This window comes from Carex rostrata, chromosome 6, assembly GCF_964058835.1.
Source record: "Carex rostrata chromosome 6, lpCarRost1.2, whole genome shotgun sequence".
NCBI classification, from domain to species: domain Eukaryota; kingdom Viridiplantae; phylum Streptophyta; class Magnoliopsida; order Poales; family Cyperaceae; genus Carex; species Carex rostrata.
In genome coordinates this window covers 2,837,961-2,850,850 of record NC_135923.1, presented here as the reverse complement: position 1 = coordinate 2,850,850, position 12,890 = coordinate 2,837,961, and the positions used below count along the sequence as shown (strand labels likewise).

Genomic DNA, 12,890 nt, shown 5'->3' with positions numbered 1-12,890 from the left:
ACCAATTACATTCGAAATTAAACAATACGATTTTGAATCGACAATATTGACCATTACATTGAAGAAGTCTTTAAATAATTTTAAGTAACCTGCCAAATAAATTCTCCAACACGTTTTCAAGTATTTAATGTATAACTTTCATTTTCAGCTTCTATATTCAATCTTTTAAAGTTTTGTTTCTAACATTTTCAAATACTACTCGCAAGCATTTAAATTTCTATCTGCAAGCAACGAAATTCTAAATTTGTTTAGTTGTAACTTTTAACTACTTCTCTATTTAAGCAAAAAAAAAAAAAAAAAAAAATTCCTTTCACCTACAATTTGTTTTTTTCCTTTGATTATTCTCATTTATTTTCTCAATAGTATGTAATGAATTTTGCAAATTTAAAAATACAAATATTTTTTACTCGATTTTCTCTTTCATATGAGAATCATGAATAAATCCTTTTGAATTTGTTTCAAGTCGTTATTTTTATTTTTTTTTGTTAAGTAAAGTTAATGAGTACTATTTAAATGTTTAATACAATTACTTTTAACGATTGTATACAAAGGTTTAAATGCGTCATACTACAGACAAAAAAAAGAAAATTTGTTTCCTTCCTTGACTAAAACAAGGTGGCAAGCAGTTTTCACAGAGAGTACGTAAGACAAGTTGGGAGGATAAGGTCAATTTTTATAAGTAGGCCGGCCAGTGGGGTCATCCCCTTAATTTGTGCTATAAGTTAATGCTCAATCATATTCAAACCAAAAGACACTCTCAGATAACAAAAATGGTGCCTCTTCAAGAAGTGGTTTTTACTTTATCGCAAAATCTGTCTTTACTCTGTATTTCTCTGTTATCTATCTTCATACTTTGCTTGAGCATAAAAAGAAAAAACTTCTCAAAAGGCCCAGAAAAGTTGATACCTTCGCCTCCAAAGTTTCCATTCATAGGAAACATCCACCAAATAAGCTCTCTTTACCATCAATCTCTCTATAAATTCTCTCTAAAATATGGGCCCCTCATGGTTTTTCACTTTGGTGAAGTACCATGGCTTATAGTTTCTTCATCTGATATGGCATGTGCCATAATGCGGACCCATGACCTCACCTTTGCCACTCGGCCTTCTGCTGTCATCGCTGACATCCTTCGTTTTGGTGACGTGGCCTTTGAGCCTTACGGTGAAGATTGGAGGCAATTGAAAAAGATCTTCACAATCAATTTAATGACTACCAAAAAGACTGTCTCTTATAAAACGATTAGAGAGGAGGAAGTTGGCAATTTGATTGCGAAGATTAGCAACCATGCCTCCATGTCGAGTGGTGATCCTATAGAATTAAGCAAGGTTTTGTTCTCATTAATGATTGATGTAACTTGTAGGGTTGTTTCTGGAAAATTCATTAGGGAAGAAAGGAGGTATGCCGTGATCCGAGAAGTGGTAGAGGAGAATTTTCGTTTAATTGGACGATTTAGTATTGGGGATTTGTTTCCTTCTTTGTCATGGTTAGAAGGGATTATAGGATTGAGCCGCAGAGCTAATAGAAATAGAAATAAGTGGGACCTGTTGTTTGAAGAGCTAATTCAAGCTCATATTCAAAGTGGTGAGAATAATGATGGACAAGATAATTTTGTTGATATTTTACTTAGTTTGAAGAATGATCCTAGCATCAAATTTGATATCACCATGGAACAAATCAAGGGGCTACTTGCGGTAATCTTTATTTATTTATTTTTATTTTTGACAATTTTCAAATCATTGAACTTACCAATTAAAATAAAGTCATGTATTTTGAACTGCAAACATGTGCTTATTGGTGATCATTCTATCAATGATCTCTGGGCATAAAGAAATATATTACAGCTATTACAATTGCTAAATGAATGAAACTGACAAATTAAAGAAAGAAAAAAAAATAATCATGCAATTATGTCGAAACACTTTGAGTTTATAAGTATATACCTTTCTCAATCAAATTATTCAGGATGCATTTGCTGCTGGAATTGATACAACATACATCACCATAGATTGGGCTATGTCTGAGCTTATCAAAAACCCTAAAACCATGAAGAAGCTACAAGAAGAGGTAAGGGGAATAATAAAGCATGGTGAGATGGTGAGATCAGAAGATTTGAACCAAATGAGCTACCTAAAAGCAGTAATCAAAGAAACCCTACGGCTACATACTCCTTTCCCTTTGCTGCTTCCAAGGGAATCCATGAAAGAATGCGAAATAAATGGTTTCACAATTCCTAAAGGAACCAAAGTCATTATCAATGCGTGGGCCATTGCGAGAGAGGCAAAATCGTGGGAGGTGCCAGAGGATTTCATGCCAGAAAGATTCATTGGTAGCGAAGTGGACTACAAAGGCAATGACTTTCAGCTCATTCCATTTGGAGGAGGACGTAGAATTTGTCCCGGTATTTTGTTTGCTACTGGCATGGCAGAGCTTACATTAGCAAATCTCATACATCGCTTCGATTGGGAGTTGCCTCAAGGAATGACAAGGGAGGAGTTCAACATGGGTGAGTCACCGGGATTCACCGTGCATAGAAAGGATGACCTTCGGCTCGTAGTTAAAAATGTTCACACCTCATATTAAATCTGAGACTAGTTTTTGCCTTATTATATATAGTGGAATAAGAGGCAGTTTATGTAAAATAATATTTGGCAGATTAATTTTGTGTAATATCTGATACACTTGTTTGATTTTTTTTTTTGAAGGTTCACTTGTTTGATTTTTTTACATAAATAAATTTAATTATCAGTATGTCATTGACTTATGTTTGTAATAACATATCACAGACATGTTCCAGTTCCAGTTCCAGTCAAGCACAACAGCCAAGTCAAGGACTCGAGTTAGTTAGAGATAATAACAAAATTATTGAGAAGTAGTTAGAGTTTAGAGATCAGTTAGGCTGTTACAAAGTACAAACAATAGAGTCTGAGATTGTAAAGTTCTATTATTCTCTTATAAATAGGCATGTACATGTAATCAGGCAGTTTGATGAATGAAATTCATTTGGGACACCTCTTCTTCCTCAAGCTATAAGCTTTTCAGTTTGTTTTCAATCTTCAATTTTGATGATATTAATCATAAATTTTTGATGATATTAATCAATTTTGCTGATACATAGTTGCGGGTGTGTGAACTGTTAATTCTAATTAAGTTGAAAAAAATTCTACTGGTTTTTACATATATAGCGTGCTGCTTGGTAGCTAGAAACATAATTCAATGAAACGGATATTTTATGTCTGTTTTCCAAAAAAAGAAAGAATAAATGCATGGTCCACAATCTAAGTCACTGGTACGAGCTAGTGACAATCAATATAATCAATAGTGATAGCTGTGTTATTCAGGACCGGTACTGGTCCATTCAATATAATCAATAGGAGATATTTCTTTTCTCCATTGACAGCTAGGCTTGATGAAGCATACCCATTTTTCTTTTCATTTTGTAACCCAGTGGATGCATTCTTAACTGCAAAAGAAATAAATTGTAAAAAATAAAAAAAAAAATCTATTTTAAAAGCTTGTCAGACCGTCATGATTTTGTAGAACATTTTATTTATGGGAATTTAATATAAAATAATATAAAGCATTAGAATAAAGGGCGGAAAAAAAGTTTGGAATACAATCCCCTCATTGGACACCATGTGTCTCGTTATAAATTGGCCATAGAGAATCCAAGGTGCAGCTAGAATTTTTTAATCCAAAAATTTTAATTAGCTCTATACCTTTTTATTTTTTTATTTGCCGCCCTTTCTATACCCTTTCGTCTTTGCACCTGATCATTGGGCTTGATTTGAATATGCGGCCCATTTGTTTTAGAGGCCGAGCTTGAACCAACAAATAGGGTTCATGAATTCTTAAAGCCCATCTTGTCCTCTACATTTTCACAAGGTCAGGTCAGTGTTAGTTAACTTGTCAATAATTTATCAGTGTCAAAAGAATCAGATAAGACAAACTATGACGTACCAAAAGAGGATATCCAATGGTCAAAAGGAAAAATTATCTCATATATGACATTTTGGCGGGTAGGCATATCGACACCACACACGTTTATATTAACACAATAATTTTACAAAAATTTAATTTATAGACAATTTTAACCCTCATTAAATATTTATCTAACTACCATATTTTTCATAATGTAATTAATATAGTGATCATTAAATTATTTGGTTTCCATAATTACTAGATTTTTTTTCCCTTTTTTTTTATATTTTGCATTCATGTAAAATCAAAAGCTACATAATTTTGTTGATCTTTCTTTTTTCTAATGACTCATGGTACGTATTTAACTTTTTTTGTAATTTTTTTTATATTAAGATACACTTGCTTTAATATATAAATTCCGAGTCCGGCTAGTATAACATCGGTGTCATATGACAATAACTTCAAAATCAATTAAATAGACTTCAAACGACTAATTCAAACTGTTCAAACCGATTTACTTTATGAGTGATGTGTTTATATACATTTTTTTTTTTATATTTTCGAGTTATGCTAGTATCAAATCAAGCGGTAAAAATGTTGGAAAATGAATGTATTAAAATCAACTTAAAAACTCACACATTTGACCGCTTGACTTGATACTAAATAAATTCAAAAAATTATAAATTTTGATGTAAACGCACAACTAATGAAGTAGATCGGTTTGAATGGTTTGGATTCACCGTTTAGAGTCGATTCGATAGATTTTGGAGTTTGTGTTATATAGGCTGAAATGACACTGACGTTTAAACTCAAATATTTTTTTATTTTTTTCCCTCTTAATTTTGATACTTATAATCTATTAGTCTATTTTAATTAAAATTGTTAGCAATTTTTGTATTGATGTTTTGTAATTAATTTATATTTGTTAATTTAATAGATCGATCAATCCCCTAACTAGAAGAAAACCTTCAAAATCAAGTTTTGAATTATGCAAATCACTAATAGAATCTGCACTTTTTCTGAGGGTCAAAATATGGCTTTTTCCATCGGCGTACTCATGGAAAAAGCCCAAAAAGCGTCATTTCCGTGCGCCACCCTCAGAAATACTACCGTCAAAAATACCCTTGATGGAAATACCATTTTCCTGACTTTTTCCATCGGTTACCTTTGGAAATACTACTTTCTGACTTTTTCCGTGAGCCCCCCGACAGAAATACTACCGTCAGAAATACTTTGGCATCAAGCCCATGACTTTATTATTTCTGAGGGCAAAGTGCGTGGGTCCCACTGTATTATTTCTGAGGGCAAGACGTGTGGGTCCCAACAGGTTATTTCCAAGGTTATCTCATGTGGGACCCAGCATAGTATTTCTGAGGGCAAAGTGTGTGGGTCCCAACAGGTTATTTCCAAGGGCATCATATATGGGACCCACAGTAGTATTTCTAAGAGCAAAATGTGTGGGACCCACCGTATTATTTCCAAAAGCAAATTGTATTTATTTTTTCGTGGATATACCCACGAAAATAACTTAAATGACATTATACATGTAAGCTCTCATCTACAATTCTCCCTGTACCAATCAGGTACAATCCTCCCTGTACCAACCAGGTACTGTATTACATTCCCCACTAACACCCATTGAAACAGATAAACAAAAACACACTAATACCCATTGAAACAGATAAACAAAAACACATTTATATATAGATCTATGGAAAGCATTTAATAAGCATTAACATAACAGTCTTGAAACATTGTACCAAAATATGTACAAAACAAATTACAAAATCAGAACTGTATTGCACTTGCATTTCTAGCTGTACCTAAATATGCCCACCAGTAGTTAACCAAGTTTGTTCCCATTGTAGGCATAATGCCAGCACCATTAGCCCATTGCAGCTTCATTTGTGGGTAAAACCTTGCCATCCTGTGAATGAAAAGGAAACAATCATGTGTTATTTTTAAAATAGAAGAATGATATAAAATGTGGTAAGTCTTAAGTTATTAAAAAATGCATCTAATGAACTGTAACTTTACACTAATGTTAATTGAGCAATGTATATATATATATATATATATGAATTTCTTAGTTAGTTATATCTCACTGTATATTGAGCACATTTCTTAGTTTAGCCTAATATACACTAAATAGCATCATATGCCATACCTAGAGTCCATTTGTCCTATACTAAAATCTAGTATTTGGACTAGGGTTTGTTTACAAAAGTCTAAGAGAACATTATCAAAATTCAAGGAAAGGATGAGAGTTCAATTCTCTGTCAAATCTAGGGTTTGTTCATGAAATAAAAAACTCAACATTTAAACCTACTTCATAGCAGGTTTTTTTTACTTTCTAGCCCACATCTTTAAGGAAAACAAAATAATGGTAACTCATTAAGTCAGAATTTTGTACCAGTCCATCAACACATAACCATTGACTCTGAATTCAAATTCTAAAATAAATAGAAGTTTATAATCATGTAAAGCCATAAAAGTATAAGAAGGAATTACAATTACAATTAGCAAATATATTTATCTATAGTAAAACATCAAAGAAGGAATTACCATAGCAAGAGCATAAAGAACATTCCAGCACCAAGGCATGCACCGAAACCATAGATCCTCTCCCAGTAAATCATCCTGCTAAATTAATTACATGAATGATGTTATATATGTTGTAACGGGGACATTTTATAAGATAACAAAAAAATATTCTCAAACAAAAGGACATTTTAATAAAAAAAAATAGACCAATAAACCAGCAAAAAATAAATAAATAAAAATAAGACAAGTAAACAGCATGTCAATAAACCAGCAAAAAAGATACACTAAACACAAATAGATGCAAGAAAAAGACTTTATACCAACTTGTTAAGATTACACCAGCCAAGTCTGCCATTGTAATCATAAAACTAAAACAAAGCATTCTAATATGTGATATGATAAAGAGGTAAACGAATACAGAATGGATAAATTTACCTCATCAGTCGAACCGAACCGATTCTTCACAGATCGTAGTAATCTAAAGGACGAGTACCTCTCTCCCTACACAGATTATATATTCCTATTTAATTAATGAAATATTCAATGAGAAGGTAGATATCAAAAAAAATTTGTTTATGTATGCCTATCTGCTACTTTTCTCTTTCTAATTGTCACTAAAACAGTTTTTGGTTTGTGCATAATGTACAGCAGAGAGAGAGAGAGAGAGAGAGGCAAGACACCTCCATGTACAGAACAACATCAACTATATGCTCCAAAAGGCGGGGACCGGCAATGTCACCAGACTTCGTGACGTGACCAATCTGAAATAGGCATTCAAACCATGCCACCATTCCATCAACTACAGTAACAATATTCTTGTAAAATGTCAAAATGGAAATCATGAATTACAAAAAATAATAAAATAAACTTACCAAAAAGATGGGGATATTTGTGTCCTTTGCGAATTACAATCCGTATATCATTTCTTCAAATGAGAATTGGCTGAACCTAATTCAACCTAATTCCTAGCAGGTGAAGATCTTCAACTAACAAGACTAAACGGACTGTACCGGCACCAGTTCAACTTACTAGTACTTTTCATGTAGGCATTGTACCAGTTCCTATTTTACAAAAAAAAAAAAAATAGGAACTAAGCGAGCAATTCACAATTCAAAAATAATGGATTTTCTACATGACATGGCCTGTGCAAGAAAAGTGTGAAATTGAGAAGTCAATGAAATTCTACATGACATGATTTCTAAAGAGACCAGCCTGATACTGTAATTTCTCAATTTCACATTTCTATTATCAATTTCTAAAGGCATCGCACCTGCCCCTTTCTACATTTCTCAATTTCGTCTTTATCGTCTAAGGGGCCAGGAAATAAAGAGCATGTTAAAAATTTCACCTTTGCTTATCTGGTGCGTTTCTATGCGCGAGTGGGCGATGCGATTCTCTCTCTGAGTCGAATGGGTTTCTCTCTAGTCTCTGACGAAGGAAAGATTCTTTTTTTTTTCTTCTCTCCGACTCGGAAGTCAGAAGTAGCGAAATCTCTTCTTTTTCTTTCGCCGAAAAAGCGAGACGATTTGGGTGAGCGGGCTTGGGAGGATCGGATCTGAGAGGAGAAGAAAGGAAGCGAGACGATTTGGGAGTGAGGGTTTTTGGGTTCATTGCTGGGGAAGGAACTGAAATTTTCATAAGTAGGAGAGGGTATAAGTGAAATTTTGAGAGGGAGTTGGAGGGAAGCGAAAAATTTAGGGTTTTGCCGCTCAACTTTGGTTTTTTACGGAGTGTACATGGAGGAGACTAGCAATGGAGAAAATCGATCCAGAGAGAAAATAGAAGAGGTTTGTTTGTATTGCACTGGGAGAATTGATAACTCTGAGGTAACATGAATTTTGTGTTTAGATCGGAACCGTCTGATCATTATTACGCACGAATATTAAAGGATCTTGCACATCACATAGGGTCGGATCTAAACAGAAATGTTATGTTACCTCGGAGAATAGAGACTCCCTACTCACAACATCTAAAATGAAGGCATCAAGACTGCTCATGACCTATCCAACGGCTCTGAATTTGATATTTACTAATTAGATAATGTATGTACAACAAATAATTTGAAAAAAATTCTAAAAAATTAAATTAAATTATTTATATCTTCTATAGAAAAATCATACTTACAATTGTCCATTTTATAGACTTTTACCATTATTTGTCACTTCATATTTAACAAAAAACTGTGAACCGTTCATTTTCACATGAGCAATCAACGGTCGATCTGTGATGAAATGATTTCAAATTTATTTTAAAATGATCAATGGAGAATATTGAACGTAACCAACATAAAAATTCTGAAGTTTTATTATGTTTGAGCTTCGATCCAATGTGAAGTGTTCATAACCCTTCGATGTTTCGATATTCCGTCGACTTGATGGATAGGTAAATAAAAATAAAATTTCATCAAAATTTGCTGCAGGAATAAATATGCAGTGCTCTTCAATTTCAACGGTTCCGATCGACCAACGGACGACGCGTTTACGTGCGCCTTCATTAACTCACAAAGCAAGAGTATATGTTCTGTAGAACGTATACTCTTGCTTTGTGAGTTAATGAAGGTTCAAGTATACACGTCGTCCGTTGGTCGATTAGAACCGTTAAAATTAAAGAGCACTGCATATTTACTCCTGCAGTAAATTTTGATGAAATTTTATTTTTATTTACTCATCCATCAAGTTGACGGAATATTGAAACATCGAAGGGTTATGAACACTTCACATTGGATCGAAGCTCAAACACAATAAAACTGCAGAATTTTTATGTTGGTTATGTTCAATATTTTTCCTTGATCATATCAAAACAAATTTGAAATTATTTTATTTCAGATCGACCGTTGAAATGATCAAGGAAAAATGAACGGCTCACAAATATTTACTAAATTTGAAGGAACAAATAACGATGAAATTACTTAAAATTGACAATTATAAGTATGATTTGGTCATAGAAGATGTAAACAAAATAATTTTTTTTTTTAATTTGATTTCATATTATTTGTTATACATGCATCACCTAATTAGTAAATATCAAGTTCAAGCCATCCAATAAGCAATGAACGGTCCTGCTGTCTTCATTTGGACGATTTTATTAGCAGATCAGTTTTGAATTTATGCAACACACATCCTATATAATTTAAAGAACGTCCAATATATTTAACACACTTCTTGAAGATGAAACTGCTCTGTTAATATCTATACTTGCTAAAAAAAATTTTCCCAACGCATCCAGAGAGGGGATTCTTCTTTTCTCCTTAGCATGTTTTTTCTTTCCTTTTCACGGACTTCCCCTTTTCATTTCCCTCTAAAACCATTTTGATTCCCTCCACAATTTTTTGGGTTGCCTCCAAATAATTGGTTTCCGCGTTCTCTCTCTGAAGTTGTATCTTCCTCTTAAGAACCAAAAACATAAAATATTGATAAAAAAACATGGCTGTAACGAGATGTAAACAGACTATTTACAAGCTGCTTGCACCATGGCCACACCTTGTTGCCTCCGTCCTAGCCTCATCTCCTCAAACCTCCTTCATCCTCTAAAGTATTCCAGTTATGGGTTTTTGTCTCTCTCTCTCTCTATCTCTCCATGAAGATAAGATCTTCAAAAGTGAACTAATAGGGGGGAACCCACCACCTGTTCGACAATTTGCCTCAAAGAAGTTCTGTCTTTGTTGTTACTTTGGCAATTTCTCTGTTAACATAGTATCTTTTGTTGTTACTTTAAAAATTTATATAGTTCCTTCGGTTGAGAGGGTGATATACAATACCTAAAATTGGGGGCTTGCCTTATAAGACTCGTTGGGTTTTAAAATGGTGAAGGGGATTAGAGCACTGAATTGAACAAATGGAATGCTCTCAAAGTGTTTGATGAAATGTCCAAATCAAGTTCAATGTTTGCACTACACCATTTTCTATTTCGGGTAACCAAAAAATTGGTTGCAATAGGCATAAATTGGTTGCAATAAAATAATTTTACAACAAAGAAAATTGGTTGCCAGTGGTTGCAATATCTCTTGTTGCAATATATTCACAACCAATTGCTTGGTTGTAATAATTTTTTTTTATTGCAACCATAATTTGGTTGCAAGAACAGCGTAGCAATAAGGTATTGCAACAAAATAAATGGTTGCTATTGTGTATGTAATACAACCGAAAAATGGTAGTAATAAGGTAGCGTATTGCAACAAAATCTATGGTTGCAATTTGTTAAATAAATGCAACCAAATTTTTGTTGTTAGAAATGCGTAGCAATATTTTGTTGCAACTAACTAAATAAATAGTTGCTATTGTGTATTTAACGCAACCGAAAAATGATAGCAATAATTTAATATATCAGAACAAAATTCATTGTTTGCAACTCGTTAATAATTTAATGCAACCAAATTGATATGCAAACGCAATTTATTTCGGTCAATATTTTGTTGCAATTAGTCATTCAAAAATCAAATAGCAGATTTTTGATATTAATAAATGCTCTCAAATTTATAATATTAATTCTAATTCTAATACAAAATAAAAATACAATATTCAAAGAAAGGCTTTCATAAACAATAATAATTTACATTGATCAATAACAAAAAAATCAACTACAATTTACATGTTTTGATATTTTACTTCCCATAAAATCAAAGAATTTTTACAGCTTGGACTAATATTTACAAACCCTTCCTCTGTTATCTTGTACGTTTGATGAAAAATCACCTCCTACATTGGATCATGTGTCTTGGTTATATTTTGCTTTTGTAATCCCTTTCAAAACATGATAAACTGCAAAAAAAAAAACATAATGAAGAACACATCAGATGTTTAAATGAGGTTTTGGAAAAAATAAATTCAAGAAAATTACAAATTTGATTTCAAGAGAAATAACAAAATTAGTAAAAGAGTAATGAGAAAGACGTACTGTGCTTCTCCAACCTTTAATGTGAATTCTCCCTGAAAATAAATAAATAGAGAATCAGAGAAATGGACAAAAAGACCCTTCTTTCTTCGTTCAAGTAAACTTCAAAGTATAGAAAATTTTCTCGAATTACCTCTGTGCAGATAATATGATAAATCAAGCTCCTTTGGACTGCCTCCCTAAGTAATTTCCAAAGATAAAAAGAGCAGATAACATGATAAATGAACAAACTAAATTATGATAAAAAAAATATTATCGTCTTTTCACTACTGAATTGCCTCTAGTGGTACGCCTGAATGTGTGCCTCCTAGCGCCGGAGAGCATGGAGACAATTTAGAGAAAACTTTCAAATACGACAAAATCGTTGTAGATTGAGAAAGACATCTAGTATAGATGTCTGCAAGCGGAGGGAATTATGGAGACAATTTAGATGGACTTTCCCAATATATCACCCAAATTTACCGTTTTTCCCTAAATCAAAAAAATTGGAAAGATATCCTGGATGCCAGCTATAATATTTCTTTAAAAATTATTCGCATTGATTTAAACTTCAAATCTATTAAGAACTTCATAAGTATGAGTTATATAATAAATATATTATATAACAACTTTATAATTAGTATAAGTTATATAATAAATATATTATTTCTATACAACAATATAATTTAATTTACAATTTGCTATTTACTAAGTAATTTAAATATTTATCCAAAACATAAAATTCATAATTATTGTTGTATTATCAAGTATATATACTCGAAGTGTCAAGTTATTTGAGAATCTAATTAGCAAGTTTTGTATTATAAACAACATGTAATATACTTTTTAATTATCAATAAGGAAAACAAAAACAAAAAAAACCAATAGCATGAAACCATGCGCACTTCTTAAATTAATTTGATTTGGAAAAATATTGTTCGTATTGTAAAAATATATTTTCGACAAATAGTTTTTAAGTATATTCTAAATATTTTTCTAAAACTTTTTTCTATCGTCCATTCTCTATAAAACTAATAGCATCGTCCTCATATCAACCATAACATTTTTATAGATCTAGAAACATGTAATGAATTTAAATTTCAGCCACATCAATAGTTTAAACTTAAAATTTAACATTATAATACAATTTATATAATAAATGTATTATATAAGTTGTGCAGTATTTCATTTCTTGGCCAACATCGAATAGACTTAGTTTATATATATTTTTTTGTTCACTGAGTAATTTAAACATTTAAAAAATCCTCAAAAATTCATGATTATTTTTTGTATTATCAACTAAAGTCAGAGTGCTAAATTATTTGAGAATTTAATTTATTTATTGTTGTATTATCAACAATACTTAAATTGTCGAATTATTTTTATTTTGCCAAACATCTTATATTTTGTTGGTCAACAACTACACTCAAAGGGTCGAATTATTGAAAATTTAATTAGCAAGTTATGTATACGAACAACTTACTAGTATTGTGTTTGTGCATTGCAATGGAAATATTATAAAAGAACAACAAAAAAATTATACAAAATGATAAATTTTT

General features: G+C 32.0%; 2 protein-coding genes across 5 annotated transcripts in view; one reads left to right on the top strand and one right to left on the bottom strand.

The window, feature by feature from the left end:
* The first annotated feature begins 725 nt into the window (after window positions 1-725).
* Window positions 726-12,890, top strand: part of LOC144555131 (cytochrome P450 71A26-like) — a 69,761-nt gene continuing 57,596 nt past the window's right edge. The window contains exons 1-2 of one of the 2 annotated variants that reach the window (XM_078303364.1): window positions 726-1,691; window positions 1,963-2,766. In XM_078303364.1, coding sequence (XP_078159490.1) covers window positions 726-1,691; window positions 1,963-2,580 — 1,584 coding nt within the window. In that variant the 3' untranslated portion in view covers window positions 2,581-2,766. Of the gene's footprint in view, window positions 1,692-1,962; window positions 2,767-12,890 lie in introns of those variants that run through there. The other variant, XM_078303365.1, reaches the window with a different exon arrangement.
* LOC144555827 (uncharacterized) lies at window positions 5,673-8,203 on the bottom strand. Of its 3 annotated transcripts, XM_078304259.1 has the most exons (6): window positions 7,811-8,203; window positions 7,335-7,523; window positions 7,143-7,261; window positions 6,898-6,963; window positions 6,484-6,558; window positions 5,673-5,845 (listed from the first exon to the last, which is right to left on the bottom strand). In XM_078304259.1, the coding sequence occupies exons 3-6, from the start codon at window positions 7,251-7,253 to the stop codon at window positions 5,804-5,806; spliced, it is 294 nt and encodes a 97-aa protein (XP_078160385.1). In that variant the 5' UTR covers window positions 7,254-7,261; window positions 7,335-7,523; window positions 7,811-8,203; the 3' UTR covers window positions 5,673-5,803. The 3 variants fall into 3 exon arrangements, with proteins under 3 accessions (XP_078160385.1, XP_078160384.1, XP_078160386.1); XM_078304258.1 differs by having other exon boundaries at window positions 7,143-7,523; XM_078304260.1 differs by lacking the exon at window positions 7,335-7,523.